Genomic DNA, 26,234 nt, shown 5'->3' on the forward strand with positions numbered 1-26,234 from the left:
AAAATGAGCAGTTTTAATATTTTGTGACTCTAAGCCATAAGGGTGGAAAAAAAATTGGAAATAATAGTTTGGAGAGTTATAGCCAGATACTGACGGAAACTAGAAGAATTTAGGATCCAGGTCAGTCTGCAGATAGACCTCTAAGACGACGAACAAGACTAGAATTTTTTTTTTTTTTAATTATGAACGGAATTTCGCTGTTGTTGCCCAGGCTGGAGTGCAATAGCACGATCTCAGCTCATTGCAACCTCCGCCTCCTGGGTTCAAGCAATTCTCCTGCCTCAGCCTCCCAAGTAGCTGGGATTACAGGCACCTGCTACCACGCCCAGCTAATTTTGTATTTTTAGTAGAGACAGGGTTTCACCATGTTGGCCAGGCTGGTCTTGAACTCCTGACCTCAGGTGATCCGCCTGCCTCGGCCTCCCAAAGTGCTGGGATTACAGGCATCAGCCACTGCGCCCGGCCAAGACTAGAATCTGATAATCACGAGGATGTTCTATAGTTTTCCATTGAAACTATACTGTCTCTAAAATCACCCTTATTTTTATTAAAGATGATCAAAGGCTGACTTGTTTGCAAAGTAAGTCTAGTCATTAAACTTGGCCTCATTATTTACGTAAGTATAGCAAGAATAGTGATTGATTTTGATCTTAGGCTTTTTATTTTTATTTATTTATTTTTTGAGACAGAGTCTCACTCTGTTACCCAGGCTGAAGTGCAATGGCGTGATCTTGGCTCACTGCAACCTCTGCCTCCCAGGTTCAAGCGATTCCCTTGCCTCAGCCTCCCAAGTAGCTGGGATTACATGCGCCCACTACCATACCCAGCTAATTTTTTGTATTTTTTAGTAGAGACGGGGTTTTGCCACGTAGGCCAGGCTAGTCTCGAACTCCTGACTTTAGACGATATGCCCACCTTGGCTTTCCAAAGTGCTGGGATTACAGGCATGAACCACCGCCCCTGGCCAGAATCTTAAGAATCTGAGAATTTTAGGACAGCTTTCTTTGGTTCCACAATTCTTCCATCCTCCTTGTGTGACCTTGTATTCATGTTGTATCCACTGTCTCCACAGTGGCATACATGACAAACTGAAAGCTCGTGGACTGCTTGGTGTTTGGATCTCTCATTACTACACAATCTGAGTGTTCTCCATTGTTTAAAATGGCTCCTCAGGCTCTCTCATCAGTTCCCCCCCCTTCCCCTCCCCTCCTTCCTCTCCCCTCTCCTCCCCCTTTTCTTAGAGGTAGTCTTGCTCTGTTAACCCAGGCTGGAGTGCAAGCGTGAGATCTTGGCTCACTGCAACCTCCGCCTCTTGGGTTCAACGATTCTCCTGCCTCAGCCTCTAGAGTAGCTGGGATTACCGGTCATGCCATCACGCCCAGCTAATTTCATCAGTTGTTTCAAAGCCCAGTCCTCTGCTGAAGAGCTTCCATAGGTGTTCAGCGTCACAATGACAATGAAAGGAGAGACTTTAATTTTAATTTTTAAAAATAGAGACAGGGGTCTTACTATGTTGCCTAGGCTGGTCTTGAACTTTCGGCTTCGAAGCAATCCTCCCATGTTAACCTCTCAAAGTGTTGGGATTACAGGTGTGAGCCACTGTGCCTGTCCAGAAGAGAGACTTTCAGGATTCTTCCTCAGTGGGTTCATAGGGAAAGGAATAAACGAAGTAACATATCTCTCAAATTGGACGTTTAAAAGCCCTTTGGCCGGGAGCGGTGGCTCACGCCTGTAATCCCAGCACTTTGGGAGGCCGAGGTGGGCGGATCACGAGGTCAGGAGATCGAGACCATCCTGGCTAACACGGTGAAACCCCGTCTCTACTAAAAATACAAAAAATTAGCCAGGCGTGGTGGCGGGCACCTATAGTCCCAGTTACTTGGGAGGCCGAGGCAGGAGAATGGCGTGAACCCTGGAGGCGGAGCCTGCAGTGAGCCGAGATCACACCGCTGCACTCCAGCCTGGGCACAGAGCGAGACTCTGTCTCAAAAAAATTAAGAAATAAAGAACGTGCAATGTTAACCATAAAATGGAATGAGTTCTGATACATGCCACAACATGGATGAACCCTAAAATCAATGTGCTAAAACAAAGAAAATCAACACATAAAAGGCCACATATTGTATGATCCTCTTTATAGGAAATGTCTAGGACAGTATAGACAGAAATGCTAGTGGTTGCCTGAGACTGCTAAGAGTAGGGATTGGGGGATATTGGTTAACAGGTATGGGTTTCTTTTTCGGGTGATGTAAAGGTTCTTGAAGTAGTGGTAGGGATGGTGGCACAACCTTCCGACTATACTAAAAGCCACTGAATTGTACTTTTTTTTTGAGACGGAGTTTCGCTTTTGTTGCCCAGGCTGGAGTGCAGTGGCGTGATCTCAGCTCACTGCAACCTCCGCCTCTTGGATTCAAGCAATTCTCCTGCCTAAGCCCCCTGAGTAGCTGGGATTACAAGCATGCACCACCACACCTGGCTAATTTTTGTATTTTTAGTAGAGGTGGGGTTTCACCATGTTGCCCAGGTTGGTCTTGAACTCCTGACCTCAGGTGATCCACCGGCCTGGGTCTCCCAAAGTGCTGGGATTACAGGCATGAGCCACCGCGCCCGGCCTTAATTGTACTTTAAGATATTTTAAATAGTGAATTGTATGTTAAGTAAATTTTATCTCAATTTTTAAGATGAGTTAAAAATGTTACAGGGTATAACTAGTTCAACCATTGTGGAAGACAGTGTGGTGATTCCTCAAGGATGCATAACTAGAAATACCATTTGACCCAGCCATCCCATTACTGGGCATATACCCAAAGGTTTATAAATCATGTTGCTGGCCAGGCGCGGTGGCTCAAGCCTGTAATCCCAGCACTTTGGGAGGCCGAGACGGGCGGATCACGAGTTCAGGAGATCGAGACCATCCTGGCTAACACGGTGAAACCCCGTCTCTACTAAAATACAAAAAAAATTAGCCGGGCGAGGTGGCGGGCACCTGTACTCCCAGCTACTCGGGAGGCTGAGGCAGGAGAATGGCGTAAACCCGGGAGGCGGGGCTTGCAGTGAGCTGAGATCCGGCCATTGCACTCCAGCCTGGGCAACAGAGCTAGACTCCATCTCAAAAAAAAAAAAAAAAAAAAAAAATCATGTTGCTATAAAGACACACGTACACATAGGTTTATAGCAGTACTATTCACAATAGCAAAGACTTGGAACCAACCCAAATGTCCATCAATGATAGACTGGATTAAGAAAATGTGGCACATATACACCATGGAATACTATGCAGCCATAAAAAAAGATGAGTTCGTGTCCTTTGCAGGGCCATGGATGAAGCTAGAAACCATCATTCTGAGTAAACTGTCGCAAGGACAGAAAACCAAACACCACATGTTCTCACTCATAGGTGGGAACTGAACGAGAACACTTGGACACGGGGGTAACACCACACAACCCCCGTGATCTCGGGGTGGGGGGAGGGGGATAGCATTAAGAGATATACCTAATGTAAATGACGACGGGTGCAGCACACCAACATGGTACATGTATACATATGTAACAAACCAGGACGTTGCGCACATGTACCCTAGAACTTAAAGTATAATTAAAAAAAAAAGTTACGTCTGTTCATATCCTTTGCCCACTTTTTGATGGGGTTGTTTGTTTTTTTCTTGTAAATTTGTTTGAGTTCTTTGTAGGTTCTGGATATTAGCCCTTTGTCAGATGAGTAGATTGCAAAAATTTTCTCCCATTCTGTAGGTTGCCTGTTCACTCTGATGGTAGTTTCTTTTGCTGCGCAGAAGCTCTTTAGTTTAATTAGATCCCATTTGCCAATTTTGGCTTTTGCTGCCGTTGCTTTTGGTGTTTGAGACATGAAGTCTTTGCCCATGCCTATGTCCTGAATGGTACTACCTAGGTTTTCCTCTAGGATTTTTATGGTATTAGGTCTAACATTTAAGTCTCTAATCCATCTTGAATTAATTTTCGTATAAGGAGTAAGGAAAGGATCCAGTTTCAGCTTTCTACTTATGGCTAGCCAATTTTCCCAGCACCATTTATTAAATAGGGAATCCTTTCCCCATTTCTTGTTTCTCTCAGGTTTGTCAAAGATCAGATGGCTGTAGATGTGTGGTATTATTTCTGAGGACTCTGTTCTGTTCCATTGGTCTATATCTCTGTTTTGGTACCAGTACCATGCTGTTTTGGTTACTGTAGCCTTGTAGTATAGTTTGAAGTCAGGTAGCGTGATGCCTCCAGCTTTGTTCTTTTGACTTAGGATTGTCTTGGAGATGCGGGCTCTTTTTTGGTTCCATATGAACTTTAAAGCAGTTTTTTCCAATTCTGTGAAGAAACTCATTGGTAGCTTGATGGGGATGGCATTGAATCTATAAATTACCTTGGGCAGTATGGCCATTTTTACGATATTGATTCTTCCTATCCATGAGCATGGTATGTTCTTCCATTTGTTTGTGTCCTCTTTTATTTCACTGAGCAGTGGTTTGTAGTTCTCCTTGAAGAGGTCCTTTACATCCCTTGTCAGTTGGATTCCTAGGTATTTTATTCTCTTTGAAGCAATTGTGAATGGAAGTTCATTCATGATTTGGCTCTGTGTTTGTTACTGGTGTATAAGAATGCTTGTGATTTTTGCACATTAATTTTGTATCCTGAGACTTTGCTGAAGTTGCTTATCAGCTTAAGGAGATTTTGGGCTGAGACAATGGGGTTTTCTAAATATACAATCATGTCATCTGCAAAGAGGGACAATTTGACTTCTTCTTTTCCTAACTGAATACCCTTGATTTCTTTCTCCTGCCTAATTGCCCTAGCCAGAACTTCCAACACTATGTTGAATAGGAGTGGTGAGAGAGGGCATCCCTGTCTTGTGCCAGTTCATACAGCCAACAGACACATGAAAAAATGCTCATCATCACTGGCCATCAGAGAAATGCAAATCAAAACCACAATGAGATACCATCTCACACCAGTTAGAATGGCGATCATTAAAAAGTCAGGAAACAACAGGTGCTGGAGAGGATGTGGAGAAATAGGAACACTTTTACACTGTTGGTGGGATTGTAAACTAGTTCAACCATTATGGAAAACAGTATGGCGATTCCTCAAGGATTTAGAACTAGATGTACCATATGACCCAGCCATCCCATTACTGGGTATATACCCAAAGGATTATAAATTATGCTGCTATAAAGACACATGCACACGTATGTTTATTGCGGCACTATTCACAATAGCAAAGACTTGGAATCAACTCAAATGTCCATCAGTGACAGATTGGATTAAGAAAATGTGGCACATATACACCATGGAATACTATGCAGCCATAAAAAAGGATGAGTTTGTGTCCTTTGTAGGGATATGGATGCAGCTGGAAACCATCATTCTTAGCAAACTATCACAAGAACAGAAAACCAAACACCGCATGTTCTCACTCATAGGTGGGAACTGAACATTGAGATCACTTGGACTCCGGAAGGGGAACATCACACACCGGGGCCTATCATGGGGAGGGGGGAGGGGGGAGGGATTGCATTGGGAGTTATACCTGATGTAAATGACGAGTTGATGGGTGCTGACGAGTTGATGGGTGCAGCACACCAACATGGCACAAGTATACATATGTAACAAACCTGCACGTTATGCACATGTACCCTAGAACTTAAAGTATAATAATAATAAATAAATTAAAAAAAAACGTTACAGGGTATATCCTTTCTCCCAAATAATGGAACGAGATTAAAAAAAAAAAAAGGGAAAACATAAAATGGCGCAGGCCTGACTCGGATCACGTGACCACCATTTCTTTCCTTCCCACCCAGAGGAAAGCTCTTCCTTCAGAACAAGCGCAAGACATATAGCCCGGCGGCTCATTGTTAAGCGAGGCCAAGGCAACCCTTAGGCGCGCTCTATTTCTCCCTCCGTAGCAAAAGGGCCAGGCGTATTGAGCCGTCAGGAGAGCGCGCACGCAGAACGTCAGCCAGTAAGCGCCGTTCCTCCGGGAGATGTGGAGGAGGGGAGCGGCGTGGAGGAAGAGGGGGAAGTTGGCGCATGCGCCTAAGGCTGACGGGTTTGAAATGGCTTCGATGTTAGCCGGGACCCGACTCAGGTGAAGGTCTGGTCCGCGCGGTTGGAGCGGTGGGCGGCGAAGCCGGGGGTCTTAACATCCTGTCGGATCTGTGCACGGGCCAGGAGCGATCTTTTGGGTAGCGCGGCGGCCCTGGGCGGCGACGGTGGGGCTCTTGTGGGACTGGGACGGGAGGACGCGGTCCCTTTTGTGCGGGTCGGAGCAGGCCCGGCGCGGCCAGCCCCTCCCCCACCACTCGGCACCTCAGGTGCCCCCAGCGCCCCTCAGCCTCGGCCTGGCGACTCCTCCGTCCGCCGCCCATTGCTCCCGAGTCGCTGCGGTTGTACCCTCCTGGCCTCTCGGCCCGGGACATCGTGGCGGCTCCCGGCGGCGTGGGTCTTGGGGAATAGAAGCTTTATCCGTGCGTGGTAAAAGAGCCCAGGGATCTCGAGTGTCGTGGGGCGGTGGGTTCCGGTGGCCGGCACGGAGCTGGGACTGGAGGAAGATGGACGGCCGGGCTCCGGCCCTTGAGGGTCGCGGGGACCGAGGATGGGGTGCGCGGGTAGAGAATCTTCGCCTTTTCTGGTTTGTGTTGGGGGGAGGGGTTTTCCCAGTGGTTCTTTAAGGGACATCCATTATCTCAACGGCTTTTTCCCTCGAGATCGGGGATGGAAAAGAAGCCTCCCAAGTTCCTTCTCTATTCTGAAAAGTAGAGATGTTCGTTATTTAAATGATATCCTTAAATACCTGTGATGGGGGTCTTGTCCCAATATCCGTTATTGGTTTTAACATTACCCTGGCCTCACTCCCCAACTCATTGCCAGAAGAAACACGTAGGCTGTATTTCCTGTGAATATAAAGTTGTGAACTTTTTGTTAACAATTGGGTAGATACAGCAGATGGTCTTCCGTTTAAATGTGACAATTTGTAGTCCCAGAAAGGAGTGCTTTTTGTGAGTCTCCCCCTAATGTTATCTTGTAAAATAGGGCACTCCTGGTGATCTACTTGATGTAAAATGTTTTTGCTGCATATTGGATGTTCATTTGCCCTTTTTCTACTTACAGTTATTTCTACTGAAATCTGCGAAGACGTCCTTGACACATTAAACATTTCTTTCTATTATAATATCCTTTTGTGATATCTGTAGCTTGGTTGGACTTTAAAATGTGGATCCTTTTCTTGATAGATCGATGCTATAGAAGACAAACAAGGGAAGGTTTTTTTCCTTTTGCATCATGGCTCAGTTTGGAGGACAGAAGAATCCGCCATGGGCTACTCAGTTTACAGCCACTGCGGTATCACAGCCAGGTCAGGCTTCTAAATACATGTACTGTAAATGTTTGTGGGAAACTTGTTAAAACTAGGTGACTTAGGGCCGGGGGTGGTGGCTCCCGCCTGTTATCCTAGCACTTTGGAAAGCCGAGGAGGTGGATAACGAGGTCAGGAGTTCGAGACCAGCCTGGCCAACATAGTGAAACCCTGTCTCTACTAAAAATACTAAAATTAGCCGGGACTGGTGGCACGCCCCCAAAATCCTAGCTACTCAGGAGGCTGAGGCAGGAGAATCCCTTGAACCCGGGAGGCGGAGGTTGCAGTTAGCCGAGATCGTGCCACTGCACTCCAGCCTGGGCGAGAGAGCAATACTCCGTCTCAGAAAAACAACACAACATGAATTAGGCTGTTCTGATATTCTGATACTGTAAAGTATTTGCAAATTGTGAATTCATTAACTTTCTCTGAAGTTCCTTTTTGAAATCTATAGATAACTAATAAAAAAGCTGTTTTACATAGCAGTTTGGACAGTTTTGTAGTTTTTTAATACCTTAGATTAACTTTTAATTGATTTAATTGTGTTAGAGGTTAGCCACTCATTCGCGTATACTGTATTTGGCATGTTAAGTTGCCAGTATTCATGAGTTATATTTAAAAGTAAATGTAGGCTGGGCGGAATGGCTCATGCCTGTAATCCCAGCACTTTGGGAGGCTGAGGTGGGCGGATCACTTGAGGTCAGGAGTTCAAGACCAGCCTGACCAACATGGAGAAACCCCGTCTCTACTAAAAATACCAAACTGGCTGGGTGTGGTGATGCATGCCTGTAATCACAGCTACTTGGGAGGCTGGGGCAGGAGAATCGCTTGAACCTGGGAGGCGGAGGTTGTGGTGAGCCGAGGTCGTCCACTGCACTCCAGCCTGGGTAACGAGCAAAACTCCATCTCAAAAAAAACAAAATGTATTTAGGCTAGGTGAGGTGTCTCATGCCTGTAATCTCAGCATTTGGGAGGCCAAGGTGAGCGGATCACCTGAGGTCAGGAGTTCGGAGACCAGCCTGGCTGACATGGTGAAATCCTGTGTCTACTTAAAAAATACAAAAGTTAGCTTGGCATGTTGGTGCACGCCTGTAATCCCAGCTACGCGTGAGGCTGCAGCAGGAGAATCGCTTGAACCGGGGAGGCAGAGGTTGAGTGAGCTGATACTGCAACGCTACACTCCAGAGTGGGTGATAAAGGGAGACTCTCCAAAAAAATTGAGATGGAGACCTTGCTTTGTTGCCCCGGTGAGTCTTGAACTTTTGGGCTCAAGCGAGCCTCTCATCTTGGCCTCCTAAAGTGCTGGGCTTACAGGTGTGAATCACCAGGACTAGCCAGTTTTTTGAATTTAAAGTTGAAAAACTACCTGGTGGTATGTACCTGTGGTTCTAGCTATTCAGGGAAGTTGAGGTAGAAGGATTGCTTGAGCAGGGAGGTCAAGGTTGCAGTGAGCCATGATGGTGCCATTGTACTCCAGTCTGAGTGAGACCTGGTCTCAAAAAAGGTAAAGAAAAAGAAAGAAAACCAACTCTAAAGAATTTAGTTGGCCGGGCCTGGTGGCTCATGCCTGTAATCCTAGCACTTTGGGAGGCCGAGGCGGGTGGATCACCAGGTCAGGAGATCGAGACCATCCTGGCTGACACGGTGAAACCCGTCTCTACTAAAAAAAACACAAAAAATTAGCTGGGCGTGGTAGCGGGTGCCTATAGTCCCAGCTACTCGGGAGGTTGAGGCAGGAGAATGGCATGAACCTGGGAGGCGGAGCCCGCAGTGAACCGAGATCGCGCCACTTCACTCCAGGCTGGGTGAGACAGCGAGATTCCGTCTCAAAAAAAAAAAAAAATTTAGTTACTAGACAAAGGAAAAAGATAGTTGTACAAGCTTCTGAGCACAGTGACTCACGCCTCGTCACCTGAGGTCGTGAGTTTGAGGCCAGCCTGACCAACATGGAGGAAACCCCATCTCTCCTAAAAATACAAAATTAGCTTGGCATGGTGGCACGTGTCTGCAATCCCAACTATTCTGGAGGCTGAAGCAGGAAAATCGCTTGAACCCGGTGGAGGTTGCATTGAGCTCAGATTGCACCATTGCACTCTAGCCTGGGCAACAAGAGAGAAACTCCATCTCAAAAAAAAAAAAAGGTAGTTGTAAAAGCAGTAAAAGAACATTTACGTTTTCAAAATAAAATCAACAAGGCCTGCTGCAGTGACTCATTGTAATTCCAGCACTTTGGGAGGCGCAGGTGGGCATAGCACTGAGGTCAGGAGTTCGAGACCAGCTTGACCAACACAGTGAAACCTCTCTACTAAAAATACAAAAGTTGGATGGGCATGGTAGAGGTTGCAAGTGAGCCAAGATGGCGCCACTGTACTCAAGCCTGAGCAACAGAGCAAGACTCCAGCTCAAAAAAAATAAATAGAAATAAAGTCAACCAAATGTCATTTTCAAGGTAAATGGAAAATGTTATTGAAACTTTAAATAAATTTCTTCCCAAACTTTTTAGGAATAATTTTTTTTTGGTTATTTTTTGACTTATTTATTAAATCTTGAAAGCTTTAACTCCTGTAGCTTCAGATTTTTTTACTTGAATTAAACCAGTTGTGTTTAGGGATTTCAAATAAGTTTCCCAAGAATTTTACAGAATGAGATTTTGATTGCCTTTTAATTTGAATATATTTTTATTTTTGTTATATCTCCTACTTATTCTTGGCTGCGTTTTACTTGCTTACTGTTTTTTAATTTGAGGTCAGTTTTGGAGACACTGTGATCTTCTGACTTGAGTGTTCTAAAATATGGTGGAAATGATTAGTTATCTTGGTGACCTTTCTCCTTAAAGACGTGGAGGCCTGGCACGGTGGCTCATGTGTGTAATCCCAGCACTTTGGGAGGCTGAGGCAGGAGAATCAGTTGCATCTAGGAGTTCAAGACCAGCTTGGGCAATATAGCGAAACCCCATCTGCAAAAACTCAAAAATTAGCCAGGTGTGGTAGAGCACGCCTGTAGTCCCAGCTATTGGGGAGGCTGAGGCATGAAGATTGCTTTAACCTTGGGAGGTCTAGGCTACAGCGAGTTGTGATAGTTCCGCCATGTTCCAGCGTGGGTGACGAGTGAGACCCTGTCCTAAAAAAAAAAAAAAAAGAAATGGGTACTTCAGGGTTTTGTTTTATTTATTTATTTTTTTCGAGACGAAGTCTCAGCTCTGTTGCCCAGGCTGGAGTGCAGTGGTGTGATCTCAGCTTACCCCAACCTCTACCTCCTGGTTTCATGCGATTCTTCTGCCTCAGTCTCCCAAGTAGCTGGGATTACAGGCATGTGCCACCATGCCCCACTAATTTTGTATTTTTAGTATAGACGGGATTTCTCCATTTTGGTCAGGCTGGTCTCGAATTCCCAACTTCAGGTGATCCACCTGCCTTGGCCTCCCAAACTGCCAGGATTACAGACGTGAGCCACCGCACCTGCCCTGGGTTTTGATTTTAATGAATCCTGATTCGGGAGATTGAAGGTCAACAGTTATATCTGCATGTAAATGAAATTTATATGAAATTATTATGGATATATTTAATTCAGATCCAAGTATTTCAATTTTTTTTTCACTATAGTGATGGGGTTTCAGTAATTTGCTCAGGCTAGTCTCGAACTAGGCTCAAGTATCCTCGTGCCACGGCTGGCCCAAGTATTTTTTTTCTGTGTTAAATAATGGGAAAACAGGAATTGAGTTAATTTTGAGGATAACAGGAATTATTAGTAACTACTATGTCCAGAAGCAAGTACTGTGTACTCATACTTTGGCAAATTAAGCATGTTTTAGCTGGCTTTTACTGCATATAATTTGTTTTACATTCATATGTGTATTATGCCAATAAAATAGCTATTATAGTAAAATTATATTGTCTGTAGTTGTTAACATTTGTATTATTACTATTTGAATGTATGTTATAGTCTTTTTTTTTTAAGATAAAGGAGACATTGAAGGTTTATAAAACTTGTCAAAGGCAAAGTCAGTAGTAAATATAGGTGTCTTCTTTCCATATTTAGCAGTAGATATTCCAAATATAAATGATGAGAGGCTAAGGTGAGAGGATCACCTGAGTCTAGGGAGGCTGAGTCTGCAGTTAGCCTTGATCATGCCCTTGCACTCCAGTCTGGGTAACAGAGTGATACTGTGTTTCAAAAAAAAAAAAGGCAGCTATTGAAATATGCCAGCTATATTAGTGTTCTGTTGTTTTGTTGTTGTTGTTTGGTTGGTTGGTTTCTTTGAGACAGCATCTTGTCTGCCAGGCTGGAGTATAGTAGTGTGGTGTGATCATGGCTCCCTACAGCCTCAACCTCCTGGACCCAAGTAATCTTCCTGCCTCAGCCTCCCAAGTAGCTGAGACTATAGGCACATGCCACTATGCCTGACTCATTTTTTGTTTATTGAGACAGGGTCTCCCTGTGTTGCCTAGGCTGAACTGGACTCAAGTGATCCTCTCACCTTGACCTATTGGGATTGCAGGCGTGAGCCACCACACCCAGCTTGCACTTTATACTTAGATAACTGCATCAGTAGTTATCTCTTGCTTACAGCTTTCATGCCAAATTATCAGGCTCGTTCTTGCCGCTGTTCTTTTTTTTTTTTTCTGTTTGTTTGTTTTTGAGACAGAGTCTCCCTCTGTCTCCCAGGCTGGAGTGCAGTGTCGCCATCTCTGCTCACTTCAAGCTCCACCTCCCAGGTTCATGCCATCCTCCTGCCTCAGCCTCCTGAGTAGCTGGGACTATAGGCACCCGCCACCACACCTGGCTAATTTTTGTATTTTTAGTAGAGATGGAGTTTCACCATGTTAGCCAGGATGGTCTCGATCTCCTGATCTCGTGATCCGCCCACCTTGGCCTCCCAAAGTGCTGGGATTACAGGCGTGAGCCACTGCGCCTGGCTCTTGACATTCTTAAACCTTTGTATCCTAATCCACAGTGTTTACCCAAAGATCCTCACTTCCCTAAGGAAGCTTTTCTCCTCCCATCTCTGGCTTGATGGTGATACTCTATCTTTAGTATTATTTTAAATTCTAACTGCTTGCTTTTATTTGTTTTTCTCTCTTAGTTACTATATATGATACTTCTTATTTTTCCTCCAGCTCCAGTGCATCCATCAGATGTAATGTTCCTAAAACATAATTTCTGTCAAAATCACAGAATTTTGGCTGGGCATGGTGGCTCATGCCTGTAATCCCAGCACTTTGGGAGGCCAACGCAGGCAGATCACAAGGTCAGGAGTCCGAGACCAGCTTGGCCAACATGATGAAACCCCGTCTCTACTAAAAATACAAAAATTAGCCGGACATGGTGGCAGGCACGTGTAATCCCAGCTATTCGGGAGGCTGAGGCAGGGGAATCACTTGAACCTAGAGGCGGACGCTGCAGTGAGCCCACATTGCGCCATTGCACTCCAGCCTGGGCGATGAGCAAGACTCCCTCTCAAAAAAAAAAAGAAATCACAGAATTTTTTTCAAAGCTGGATCAGACCTAAACTAGATTTTTTTCTTTTTTTTGAGTTAGAGTCTCGCTCTGTCACCCAGGCTGGAGTGCAGTGGCACGATCTGGGCTCACTTCAATCTTCGCCTCCCAGGTTCAAGTGATTCTTCTGCCTCAGCCTTTGGGACTGTAGCTGGGACTACAGGTGCGTGCCACCACTCCAGCTAATTTTGTGGGTTTTATTTTTAGTGAAGATGGGGTTTTGCCATCTTTCCCAGGCTGGTCTTGAATTCCTGAGCTCAGACAATCCGCCCATCATGGCCTCCCAAAGCTAAGCTGCATTCTTTTTTTTTTTTATTTGAGACGGAGTCTTGCTCTGTCGCCCAGACTGGAGTGCAGTGGCCAGATCTCAGCTCACTGCAAGCTCCGCCTCCCGGGTTTACGCCATTCTCCTGCCTCAGCCTCTGGAGTAGCTGGGACTACAGGCGCCCGCCACCTCGCCTGGCTAGTGTTTTGTATTTTTTAGTAGAGACAGGGTTTCACTGTGTTAGCCAGGATAGTCTCGATCTCCTGACCTTGTGATCCACCCGTCTCAGCCTCCCAAAGTGCTGGGATTACAGGCTTGAGCCACCGCGCCCGGCCAACTGCATTCTGTCCCAACTTAATTCTCTAACAGATGAGGAAATTGAGGACAAGGACGGTGAAAAAAATTTGTTAGGTCTCACAGGAGGTCATAGCAGAGTCAGTGTCAGGACCTCAGAATTGTGGTTCATTTTATCTTCTATTTCTTCATTCTCACATTCATCTGCAAAAGTATCTTCAAGGAGTTTTAGAATACAGTTCAGATTCTAGGGTGGTATTCAAGGTTTTATTTTTCTGGCCCTATTTTTCATTTCTCTCACCCCTTGAAATATATTCTTAATATTTACCCTATTTTTTCATATCCTACCTGAAGTGCTGTGATACATCTTCAGTGACAGCCATTCTTGGGACTAGAGCTTTTAGTTTTGAAAATTTCTGTTGTGTAAAAAGACATTGAGGCCGGGCGCGGTGGCTCAAGCCTGTAATCCCAGCACTTTGGGAGGCCGAGACGGGCGGATCACGAGGTCAGGAGATCGAAACCATCCTGGCGAACATGGTGAAACCCCGTCTCTACTAAAGAAATACAAAAAACTAGCCGGGCGAGGTGGCGGGCGCCTGTAGTCCCAGCTACTCTGGAGGCTGAGGCCGGAGAATGGCGTGAACCCGGGAGGCGGAGCTTGCAGTGAGCTGAGATCCGGCCACTGCACTCCAGCCTGGGCGACAGAGCGAGACTCCGTCTCAAAAAAAAAATAAAAAAATAAAATAAAAAGACATTGAGATAAATGGCCAGTGACTCACCAGTCAATGACCAGTCAATCAAATCTTTAGCCCTTAGATCAATTATCTTATTTTTTTGATCATGGAGTCTCGTTCTGTCTGCTCAGGCTGGAGTCTGTCTCACTCTGCCTAGGCTGGAGTTCAGTGGCATGATCTCAGCTCACTCTAACTTCCGCCTCCAGGGTTCAAGCAATTCTCCTGCCTCAGCCTCCTGAATATCTGGGGCTATAGGCTTGCCACCATACCCGACTGATTTTTGTATATTTAGTAGAGACAGGATTTCGCCATGTTGTCCAGGTTGCTCTCGAACTCCTGACCTCGGTTGATCCACAGGCCTTGTTCTCCCAAAATGCTGGGATTACAGGTGTGAGCCACTGTGCTCGGCCTTAGATCAATTATTGAATATAGAAGTACCTTCAGTATATTTGATGAAAAACATTTACATGTGTATCTGTATTTAAACCAGTAAAATATGGAGGTGGATTTACCAGATTCAGACCAATTCTCACCCATTTCATATATTTTTTTAAACATCCATTTCATTTTTTGATTTTTTTTTCTTTTTTAATCTTTTTAGCTAAGGGAAGAAGACATCCAAAAATAAACCTGGAGGGTTATTTTTGGTTGTTTTTGTTTGTTTTTTGAGATAGGGTCTCACTTTGTTGCCCAGACTGGTCTCAAATTTCTGCCTTCAAGGGATCACTTAGCCTGTGAATGGTGTCTTCAACTGCCTAAGGGGATTGACCAACAGTTATTTGAATTGTAGTAAGAAGAGGCTATTGCCAAGAGCACTAGTCATCACTTCCAAAGACTTCTGAGAGCAGAAGAGCTGTCATCTGTTACAACATTATAGAAAGTATAAGAACCTCATATAACAATAAGGCTTTTCTTTTTCCTTATAGAATAGCACTGTCCAGGCCGGACACGGTGGCTCTCACCTGTAATCCCAGCACTTTGAGAGGCCAAGACGGGTGGATCACCTGAGATCAGGATTTCAAGACCCACCCGGCCAACCTGGTGAAACCCTGTCTCTACTAAAAATACAAAAATATGCTGGGCGTGGTGGTGGGCGCCTGTAATCCCAGCTACTTGGGAGGCTGAGGCAGGAGAATCACTTGAACCCAGGAGGCAGAGGTTGCAGTGAGCGGAGATCGCACCATTGCATTCCAACTTGGGCGACGGAGCTGGACTCTGTCTCAAAAAAAAAAAAAAAAGAAAAAAGAATGGCACTGTCCAATAAGTAGAACTTTTCTTTTTTTATTTATTTTTTTATTAGTATACTTTAAGTTCTAGGGTACATGTGCACAACATGCAGGTTTGTTACATATGTATACATGTGCCATGTGCCATGTTGGTGTGCTGCACCCGTTAACTTGTCATTTACATTAGGTATATCTCCTAATGCTATCCCTCCCCCCTCCCCCCACCCCCTCCCCACAATAGGACCCGGTGTGTGATGCTCCCCTTCCTGTGTCCAAGTGATCTAATTGTTCAGTTCCCACCTATGAGTGAGAACATGCGGTATTTGGTTTTCTGTTCTTGTGATAGTTTGCTGAGAATGATGGTTTCCAGCTGCATCCATGTCCCTACAAAGGACACGAACTCATCCTTTTTTATGGCTGCATAGTATTCCATGGTGTATATGTGCCACATTTTCTTAATCCAGTCTGTCACTGATGGACATTTGAGTTGATTCCAAGTCTTTGCTATTGTGAGTAGTGCCGCAATAAACATAAGGTAGAACTTTTCTATGGTAATGAGCATGTGCTATATCTGTATTGTATAATATGATACCCACTAACTACATGTGACTATGAAGCCCCTGAAATATACTTAGTGTGACTGAGGAACTGAAATTGTAATTTTATGTTAATTTTTATTAATTTAAATGAAACAGCCACATGTGTTTGGTGGGTAGTAAATTGGACAATACAGTTATATAAGATCATAACACTTGTAGTACGTTATTTATTTATTTATTTTATTTTATTTTATTTTTTTGAGACAGAGTCTCGCCCTGTCACCCAAGCTGTAGTGCAGTGGCCGGATCTCAGCTCACTGCAAGCTATGCCTCCTGGGTTTACGCCATTCTCCTGCCTCAGCCTCCCGAGTAGTTGGGACTACAGGCGCCACCACCTTGCCCGGCTAGTTTTTTGTATTTTTTAGTAGAGACGGGGTTTCACCATGTTAACCAGGATGGTCTCGATCTCCTGACCTCATGATCCACCCGTCTCGGCCTCCCAAAGTGCTGGGATTACAGGCTTGAGCCACCACGCCCAGCCAGTACGTTATATTTAAAATATTATTTTGTAGCCAGGCGTAGTGACTTACTCTTGTAATCCCCCCACTTTGAGTGGGTCACTTGATTCCAGGAGTTTAAGACCAATGTGGTGGCACATGCTGGTAGTCCCTCAGGAGGTTGAGTCAGGAGGATTGAGCAAAACTCTGTCTAAAAAAAAAAAAAAAAAGGCCGGGCGCGGTGGCTCAAGCCTGTAACCCCAGCACTTTGGGAGGCCGAGACGGGCGGATCACGAGGTCAGGAGATCGAGACCATCCTGGCTAACACGGTGAAACCCCGTCTCTACTAAAAAATACAAAAAACGGCCGGGCGCGGTGGCTCAAGCCTGTAATCCCAGCACTTTGGGAGGCCGAGACGGGTGGATCACGAGGTCAGGAGATCAAGACCATCCTGGCTAACACAGTGAAACCCCGTCTCTACTAAAAAATACAAAAAAAATAGCCGGGCGAGGTGGCGGGCGCCTGTAGTCCCAGCTACTTGGGAGGCTCAGGCAGGAGAATGGCGCAAACCCGGGAGGCGGAGCTTGCAGTGAGCTGAGATCCGGCCAGTGCACTCCAGCCTGGGCGACAGCGCAAGACGCCGTCTCAATTAAAAAAAAAAAAAAAAAAAAAAAAAAAAAAAACACTAGCCGGGCGAGGTGGCGGGCCGCTGTAGTCCCAGTTACTCGGGAGGCTGAGGCAGGAGAATGGTCTAAACCCGGGAGGCGGAGCTTGCAGTGAGCTGAGATCCGGCCACTGCACCCCAGCCTGGGCGACAGAGCAAGACTCTGTCTCAAAAAAAAAAAAAAAAAAAAAAAAGCAAAAACGTTTCTTGGGTCAGTTTGAAATTTTGAATTTTAAAGTCTTTAAAAATTTATTTTTATTTTCTTCTTTTTTTTTTTTTGAGACGGAGTCTCCCTCTGTCGCCCAGGCTGGAGTGCAGTGGCGCGATCTCGACTCACTGCCAGCTCCGCCTCCCGTGTTCATGCCATTCTCCTGCCTCAGCCTCCCGTGTAGCTGGGACTACAGGCGCCTGCCACCGCTCCCGGCTAATTTTTTTTTGTATTTTTAGTAGAGACGGGGTTTCACGTGTTAGCCAGGATGGTCTATATCTCTTGACCTCGCGATCCGCCTGTCTCAGCCTCCCAAAGTGCCGGGATTACAGGCGTGAGCCACCGTGCCTGGCCTAAAAATTTATTTTTAGAGCGGGGTCTTACTATGTTGCTTAGGCTGGATTTGAACTCTTGGGCGGAAGCAGCCCTCCTGCCTTAGGCCCCTGTGTGCACCAACATGCTCCACAAGATTTTGAATTTTATTCATTGTTTCAGAAAGATGAGTCACCTTTTTTTTTTTTCTACTGAGATGGAATTTAGCTCTTGTCGCCCAGCTGGAGTGCAGTGGTGCAATCTCGGCTCACTGCAACCTCTGCCTCCCGTGTTCAAACGATTCTTCTGCCTCAGCCTCCTGAGTAGCTGGGATTACAGGCATGCGCACCACCACACCTGGCTAATTTTTGTATTTTTAGTAGAGACGGGGTTTCACCATTTTGGTCAGGCTGGTCGCACACTCCTAACCCGGTGATCCACCCATGTCGGCCTCCCTAAGTGCTGGGTTTACAGGCGTGAGCCGCTGCGCCCAGCTCCTCTTTTGTGTTTTAATTATACCTTGTGGTCAATAAATAATTATGTTAATAGTATATTATAACATGACTGTTTTAGTCATATGAAACTGATTGTAGTTTTTTAAAAATAATATATGTATACATATTTATTTATTTTTTTTTTGAGATGGAGTCTGGCTTTGTCGCCCAAGCTGGAGTGCAATGGCGGGATCTCAGCTCACTGCAACCTCCATCTCCTGGGTTCAAGCGATTCTCCTGCCTCCGCCTCCCGAGTAGCTGGGACTACAGGCACGTGCCACCATGCCCAGCTAATTTTTGTATTTTTAGTAGAGACAGGGTTTCACCATTTTGGCCAGGATAGTTTCGATCTCTTCACCTCATGATCTGCCCACCTCAGCCCCCCAAAGTGCTGGGATTACAGGTGTGAGCCATCACGCCTGGCCAAAAAAGAATATTTTTATCCTTAAAGGTGGTTTCAGAAAACTTAGCCCTTACTGTTTTTAATTTAATTTTTTGAGACAGGGCCTCACTCTGTCACACAGGCCGGAGTACAGTGGTGCAATCACGGCTCACTGTAGCCTTGATATCCTGGGATCAGGTGATCCACCCACCTCGGCCTCCTGGGTAGCTGGGACTACAGGTGTGCGCCACCATGTACTACCAATTTTTTAATATTTTTCATAGAGACAGGGTTTTGCGTTGTTGCCCAGTCTGCCCTCAAATTCCTGGGCTCAAGCAGTCTGCTCACCCTGGCTTCGCAAATTGCTGGGATTACAAATATGAGCCACTGTGCCAGGCCTAAATTTTATTTAGCAGATAGCCTGTGGTCATTTAGGTCTCATTTCATTTAGTTATTTGTGATATAAATACATAGTGATAAGTATCTATTGTGATTGTGGTATGGGACCTTTGACAATCATTGAATGAGGTAAAAGTAAAGGATCAGAGTGCTTCAACATGTATAATTGGAAAAGATCTTCAAATAACATGTGTTTGGCTGTTTATGTGTGTGAGGGAGATTAAATCAGAGATTAGTAACTTTGTACTTTGCAGATGACAGAATTACTTGCAGAATGTTGATTCTAATAATTCACATTGAGTGCCGAATGCATGTATAAAAATATTTAAGGATAGCTTCTCAAATGTCCACATAGGGAAGCATTAATAAATATTTAATGAAATACACTTCATTGAAACTAAAGTCTCAAGTATAAGTGATTTAGAAAAGCACTGTTATATATTTATAAAAGATATAATCACATTCACAGTGATTTCACAAAATTTGAATAAGTACCTAGTGGTGTGAAGCAACTACTCTACTGCAGTGTAAATTATCTTCCCATCAATTTTTCCTAGCAGTCAAACTCTTTATTACCCGTTAAATTGTCTTTTTGTTTTGTTTTGTTTTGTAGAGTCTTGCTCTGTCACCCAGTCTGAAGTGCAGTGGCACAATCTCGGCTTACTGCAACTTCTACCTCCTGGGTTCAAGCAAGTACCTCAGCCTCTGAAGAAGTTGGGATGACAGGCATGGGCCATCACGTCTGGCTAATTTTTGTATTTTGAGTAGACGTGGGGTTTTGCCATGTTGGCCAGGCTGGTCTCGAGCTCCTGGCCTCAAGCAATTTACCCACCTTGGCCTCCCAAAGTGCTGGGATTACAGGCATGAGCCACAGTACCTAGCTGAAATTGTCTTGTTTCTAACTCATCCCATGGACTGTCAGGTATAGAAAAGAGATGTGTGGGTATTGGATGTCATCTCACCTACTTGGTTCTGGACTGTTTTATGCTGCCAGAATACAGAACACCCAGAAAAATTATAAGAAAAAATAGACATTCTGCGATTTTGGCTCTGAGCACTTCTGCTGTGGCAACTGTCAATAATTCCAGGATTGTGGGAGTTGGTACCAGCAGAGTGAAACAGCAAATCTAAGGCCGTGGTTCAGGTGTATGAAAGTGATGTTATGATACTTACACTTGAATCACTGATTTTAAAATGTCAAATGCAGAACATGCCAATTTAAATTTATTAACATGCCAATTTAGATTATTAGAATTTAAAATACTTTAAAAATAATTTTTAAATAGAATTTAAATAATTAAAGATAGATAGATAAATAAATAAATAAAGAATTTAAAATAATTTTTCCTAGGGTCTTGTTCCTATTTACATGATAATTTTTTTTCTATTGCCAGAACAGTTTTTTTTGTTTGTTTGTTTGAGGCAGAGTCTTGCTCTGTCACCCAGGCTGTAGCACAGTGGTGCCATCTCAGCTCACTGCAACCCCCGCCTCCCTAGTTCAGGCTGTTCACCTGCCTCAGCCTCCTGAGTAGCTGGTACTACAGCTGTGCACCACCATGCCCAGCTAATTTTTATACTTTTAGTAGAGACGGGGTTTCACCATGTTGGCCAGGCTGGTCTCAAACTCCTGTCCTCAGGTGATCTGCCCGCCTCAGCCTCCCAGAGTGCTGGGATTACAGGTGTGAGCCACCATGCCCGGTCAGAACAGTTGTTCTTAACCTTTCTTGGGTCTATATATAATCCTTTTGAAAATCGGATGATAGCTATGCATTTATCTTCCATTTTGCATACAGTTTAAGGAAATTATCCTACCTTTTAGAAGCTATGCGCTATCCAGGCATGGTGGCGTGTGACTGTAGTCCCAGTTGCTTGGGATCCTGAGGCGAGAGGATTGCATGAACCCAGGAGTTCAAGGCTGCAGTGAGCTAAGATTGCACCACCACCTTCCAGCCTGGATAACAGTGTGACTACATCTCTGAAAAAAAAGTGATAGAACTTGTGCCCTACATTTTGATACACTATTTTTTCTGTATTCTCATTGCAGTTAACCTCATTTTGAATTAATATTGGTGTTAAGATATTCCCCAGGTCTTTCTATTTAAATTCATTTTGTTGGTCTTTGTTTTATCCTTTCTCCCTACCTATGACATCTGACTTATCTTAAAAATAGTTAAAAGAGAAAATAGGCCAGGCACAGTGGCTCATACCTATAATCCCAGCACTTTGGGAGGCCAAGGTGGATGGATTGCTTGAGCTCAGAAATTCAACACCAGCCTGGGCAACATACTGGGACCCTATCTCTACAGAAAATATCAAAAATTATCCAGGCATGGTGGAATGTGCCTGTAGTCCCACCTCCTCAGGAGGCTGAGGGAGGAGGATCACCTGAGTTCGGGAGGTTGAAGCTGCAGTGAGCCAAGATTCTGCCACTGTACTCGAGCCTGTGTGACAGAGTAAGACCCTGTCTCAAAAAAATAGAAAAGAAAAAATGAAAAATTCAGTGTTGTAATGATTAGCGCTGTGTATTTAGGGCATTTGTAAAGTTTTCTTTTCACTGTAGATTCTTCTCTTTCTTTAAATTTTGAAATTTTGGTTTTGGCCTGAAATCCCAGCACTTTGGGAGGCACAGGCAGAAGGATTACTTGAGGCCAGGACACTTGAGACCAGCCTGGGCAATATAGCAAGACCCCATCTCTATTATAATAAGAATTTTAAAAATTTATTTATTTTTTATTTTTGTCGAGATCAAGTCCCACATTGTCACCCAGGGTGCTGTGCAGTGGCATGATCTTGGCTTACTACACCTCCCGGGTTCAAGTGATTCTCCTTCCTTAGCCTCCCGAGTAGCTGGGATGACAGGCTCACGCCATCACACCTGGCTAATTTTTATATTTTTAGTAGAGACAAGGTTTCACCACGTTGGCCATGCTGGTCTCAAACTCCTGACCTCAGGTAATCCACCCTGCTCAGCCTCCCAAAGTGCTGGGGTCACAGACGTGAGCCACCACGCCAAGGTTTTTTTAAAAACATTTTTAAAAATTATTGTTTTTGCAGATGATAATTTTGAATTTTTTAAAATTCTAAATATGATTCCTAGGATTTTGTTTCTTTTGTTATTTTTTGTTTTATTTTAAATGAAATTAGACTTTTTAAATAGTTGATAATAAACCTCAAACTTTGAACGAATTTTTGTGATGTTCAAGAGTAGGGTACCTTCCTTTGATCGGTTTATTAAAGCTCTTTATTCTGTTTTTGTTTTTTTTTTTTTTTTTGAGACGGAGTCTCGCTCTGTCACCTAGGCTGGGGTGCGGTGACCGGATCTCTGCTCACTGCAAGCTCCGCCTCCCGGGTTTACGCCATTCTTCTGCCTCAGCCTCCCGAGTAGCTGGGACTACAGGTGCTCGCCACCTTGCCCGGCTAGTTTTTTGTACTTTTTAGTAGAGACGGGGTTTCACCGTGTTAGCCAGGATGGTCTTGATCTCCTGACCTCGTGATCCGCCCGTCTCGGCCTCCCAAAGTGCTGGGATTACAGGCTTGAGCCACCGCGCCCGGCCTATTCTGTTTTTATAAAGCACAAATTGTTCTTTCTATAGAGTTAATAACTAATAGTTATAAAGCAGCATTTTTTTCAGACTGTTTTCAGATACAAGCAAGATAGTTTGGGGAAGGATGTGTTCCATGAGCAAATACTGGTTTTTATGGCCTCTTGGTTTTTTCCCCCTGGATACCATTGAGAAAATTTGGCTGATGCCTGTAATCCTAACACTTCGGGAGTGTAAGGGAGAAGGATCGCTTGAACCCAGGAGTTCAAGACCACCCTGGGCAACATTAATGAGATTCCATTTCTTTTTTTTTTTTTTTGACACAGAGTCTGACTGTGTCACCCAGGCTAGAGTGTAGTGGTACGATCTTGGCTTACTGCGGCCTCTGCCCCCCCGGTTTAAGCGATTCTCGTGCCTCAGCCTCCTGAGGTGTAATTCAGTTTAATTCAACTAAATTACGTAAAGTAGTTACATAAAGCATAAACACATTTAATTCCTGCGTTTAATTCAGTTTCCTGAACTTAGCCTTAGATCCCATTTTTTCCAATATTTATTGCTCCAGGGAGCTAGTGGTCATTTTTCTAGGGGATGTGTTTTTGGGAAGTTCAGTGCTAGACCATAATTTTTTTTTTTTTTTTTTTGAGGCGGAGTCTTGCTCTGTCTGCCCAGGCTGGGGTGTAGTGGCCGGATCTCAGCTCACTGCAAGCTCCGCCTCCCGGATTTACACCATTCTCCTGCCTCAGCCTCCTGAGTAGCTGGGACTACAGGCGCCCGCCACCTCGCCCGGCTAGTTTTTTTTTTGTTTTTGTTTTTGTTTTTGTTTTTGTTTTTGTTTTTTTGAGACAAGAGTCTCGCTGTGTCACCCAGGCTGGAGTGCAGTGGCGCGATCTCGGCTCACTGCAAGCTCTGCCTCCTGGGTTTACGCCATTCTCCTGCCTCAGCCTCCGAGTAGCTGGGACTACAGGCACCTGCCACCACGCCCGGCCAGTTTTTTGTATTTTTAGTAGAGACGGGGTTTCACCATGTTAGCCAGGATGGTCTCGATCTCCTGACTTCGTGATGCACCCGCCTCGGCCTCCCAAAGTACTGGGATTACAGGCTTGAGCCACCGCGCCCGGCCTTTTTTTTTGTATTTTTTAGTAGAGACGGGGTTTCACCGTGTTAGCCAGGATGTAGACCATAATTTTTACCTAAAGTTTCTGCATTTAATGGAATTGGGTAAAAGGATCAAGTAAAACCTTTATCATATTCTCAGTGTGTAGCTATCTCTAAGCATACATTAAACATTTAAGTACCAAAGTCTATCATTTTGAGTCCCTCTCCCCAATTATTTGGCCTTAGCAAATTATCATTTTAAGTCACTACATGGTGAAATGTTTTTTAATTTCTCAGTACAGTAGTGTACACTAACTAAAACCTCTTGGTGGCCAGTTGTGGTTGGTGGCTCACACCCGTAATCCCAGTACTTTGGGAGAATGAAGCAGGTGGATTGCTTGAGCCTAGGAGTTCAAGACCAGCCTGGGAGACATAAGGGGATCCCTTCTCTACCAGAAATTTAAAAATTAGCAGGATGTGGTGGCTTGCACCTGTAGTCCCACCTACTCGTAAGGTTGAGGTGGGAGGATCACTTGAACTTGGGGAGGTCAAGGCTTCCATAAGCTGTATTCGCACAACTACACTGCAGCCTTAGTGACAAAGTGAGACTGTGTCTCAAAAACACAAACCCTTTTTGTGCCTTTTTTTTTTTTCTTCAATATTGAGAGGTAGAGTTTCACTCTGTGAAAATCCCTCATAGGATTATGGCTCACAGGCCGGGCGCGGTGGCTCAAGCCTGTAATCCCAGCACTTTGGGAGGCCGAGACGGGCGGATCACGAGGTCAGGGGATCGAGACCATCCTGGCTAACACGGTGAAACCCCCTCTCTACTAAAAAATACAAAAAACTAGCCGGGCGAGGTGGTGGGTGCCTGTAGTCCCAGCTACTCGGGAGGCTGAGGCAGGAGAATGGCGTAAACCCGGGAGGCGGAGCTTGCAGTGAGCAGAGATCCAGCCACTGCACTCCAGCCTGGGCGACAGAGCGAGACTCTTGTCTCAAAAAAAAAAAAAAAAAGGATTATGGCTCACTGCAGCCTGGAATGTCTGGGCTCAAGTGATCCTCTCATCTCAGCATCCTGAGTAGAATGGTCCTCCTATCTCAGCTCCCTGAGCAGGTGGGGCTACAGCTACCTGCCTCTGTGTGTGGTTTATTTTTTAAAATCTTCATAGAGATGAGATCTCACTTTGTTGCCCAGGTTGGTCTCAGACTCCTGGGCCCAAGTGATCCTCCCACTTCAGCCTCCCAAAGAGCTGGAATTACAGACATGAGCCGCCTTGTCCAGCCTACATTTTTTTCTTCAGAGACTAGACAAGCATTATAATGAGAAGGGGAAAAGAGTAGAACAAGGAGTTCAGTCAGTAACTGAACAAACAGTTTAGGTAACTCATTACCTTTGGACCAGGCTTTTTGTGCTTAAGTGTTGTTTTTGTCTGTTTTCTTTTTCTTTTTTTTTTTTTTTTTGAGATGGAGTCTCACTCTGTTGCCCAGGCTGGAGTGCAGTGGTGATCTCAGCTCACTGCAACCTCTGGCTTCCAGGTTTAAGCGATTCTCCTGCCTTAGCCTCCTGAGCAGCTGGTACTACAGGCATATGCCACCATGCCCAGTTAGTTTTTGTATTTTTAGTAGAGACAGGGTTTCACTATGTTGGCCAGGCTGGTCTCGAACTCCTGACCTCAGGTGATCCTCCCACCTTGGTTTCCCAGAGTCCTGGGATTACAAGCATATGCCACTATCCCCCAGCCAGTTTTAGTCTTTTTTAAAATTAGAAATTTTTCCTGACATGTAAAAATCCTATGTATTTAGGGTATACGTACACAATACCAAAGTTTTATAGATATATGTAAAGTCTTGATGTATATATATGTCATGGAATGGCTAAATCAAGCTATTTAATGTGCATTACTTCACATATTTTTGTTGTGAGAAGACTTAAAAGTCTGCTCTCAGTGTTTACATATATAGTGTATTGTTATTAACAGTAGTCAACATGATGTTCACTGGGTATCTTGAACATTCCTCCTAACTGAAACCTTTGACCAACGTGTGCCCAATCCTACCCTGGGCCCCACAGCCTCTTTTAACCATGATTTTACTCTGTTTCTCTTAGTTTGACTTTCTTACACTCCACATAGGAGATCATGCAATATTCTTCTTTCTGTGCCTGGCTTATTTCACTTAACATAATGTCTTTCAAGGTTCATACGTGGTGCAAATTACAGGATATTCTCCTTAAGGCTGGATAGTATTCCCTTGTGGATATATACCACATTTTCTTTATCCAGTTGTTCACTGATGGACACTTAGGTTGATTCCATATCTTGATTATTGTGAATAGTGCTAGAGTGAACATGGGTTTGCAGATATCTCTTCTGTGTACTTTTTTCATATTTTTTATATTCTTCATAATCTTGATTTTTATGTTTTCCTTTTTGATTTCATTTTAGCTGCACTGGGTGTTCAACAGCCATCACTCCTTGGAGCATCTCCTACCATTTACACACAGCAAACTGCATTGGCGGCAGCAGGCCTTACCACACAAACTCCAGCAAACTATCAGTTAACACAAACTGCTGCATTGCAACAGCAAGCCGCAGCTGCAGCAGCTGCATTACAACAGGTAAATCTTTAATAGGTCTAATTATTTGATGTAGAAAACTTTATGAAATCTGAGTAGCTAGCATTGCTACCTTCATTTGATAGGTAGTGAAG

The 26,234-nt window shown here is 44.5% G+C and overlaps 1 protein-coding gene across 5 annotated transcripts in view; it reads left to right on the top strand.

Annotated features, from left to right (window-relative positions):
* The first annotated feature begins 5,995 nt into the window (after window positions 1–5,995).
* LOC105466115 (cell division cycle and apoptosis regulator 1) overlaps window positions 5,996–26,234 on the top strand; it is a 78,925-nt gene continuing 58,686 nt past the window's right edge. For 2 of the 5 annotated variants that reach the window (XM_011715067.3, XM_071069648.1), the window contains exons 1-3: window positions 5,996–6,112; window positions 7,257–7,378; window positions 25,970–26,142. In XM_011715067.3, coding sequence (XP_011713369.2) covers window positions 7,306–7,378; window positions 25,970–26,142 — 246 coding nt within the window. In that variant the 5' untranslated portion in view covers window positions 5,996–6,112; window positions 7,257–7,305. The other 3 variants (XM_071069645.1, XM_071069646.1, XM_071069647.1) reach the window with 3 other exon arrangements.

The sequence above is a fragment of the Macaca nemestrina genome, chromosome 9, assembly GCF_043159975.1.
Source record: "Macaca nemestrina isolate mMacNem1 chromosome 9, mMacNem.hap1, whole genome shotgun sequence".
NCBI lineage: Eukaryota > Metazoa > Chordata > Mammalia > Primates > Cercopithecidae > Macaca > Macaca nemestrina.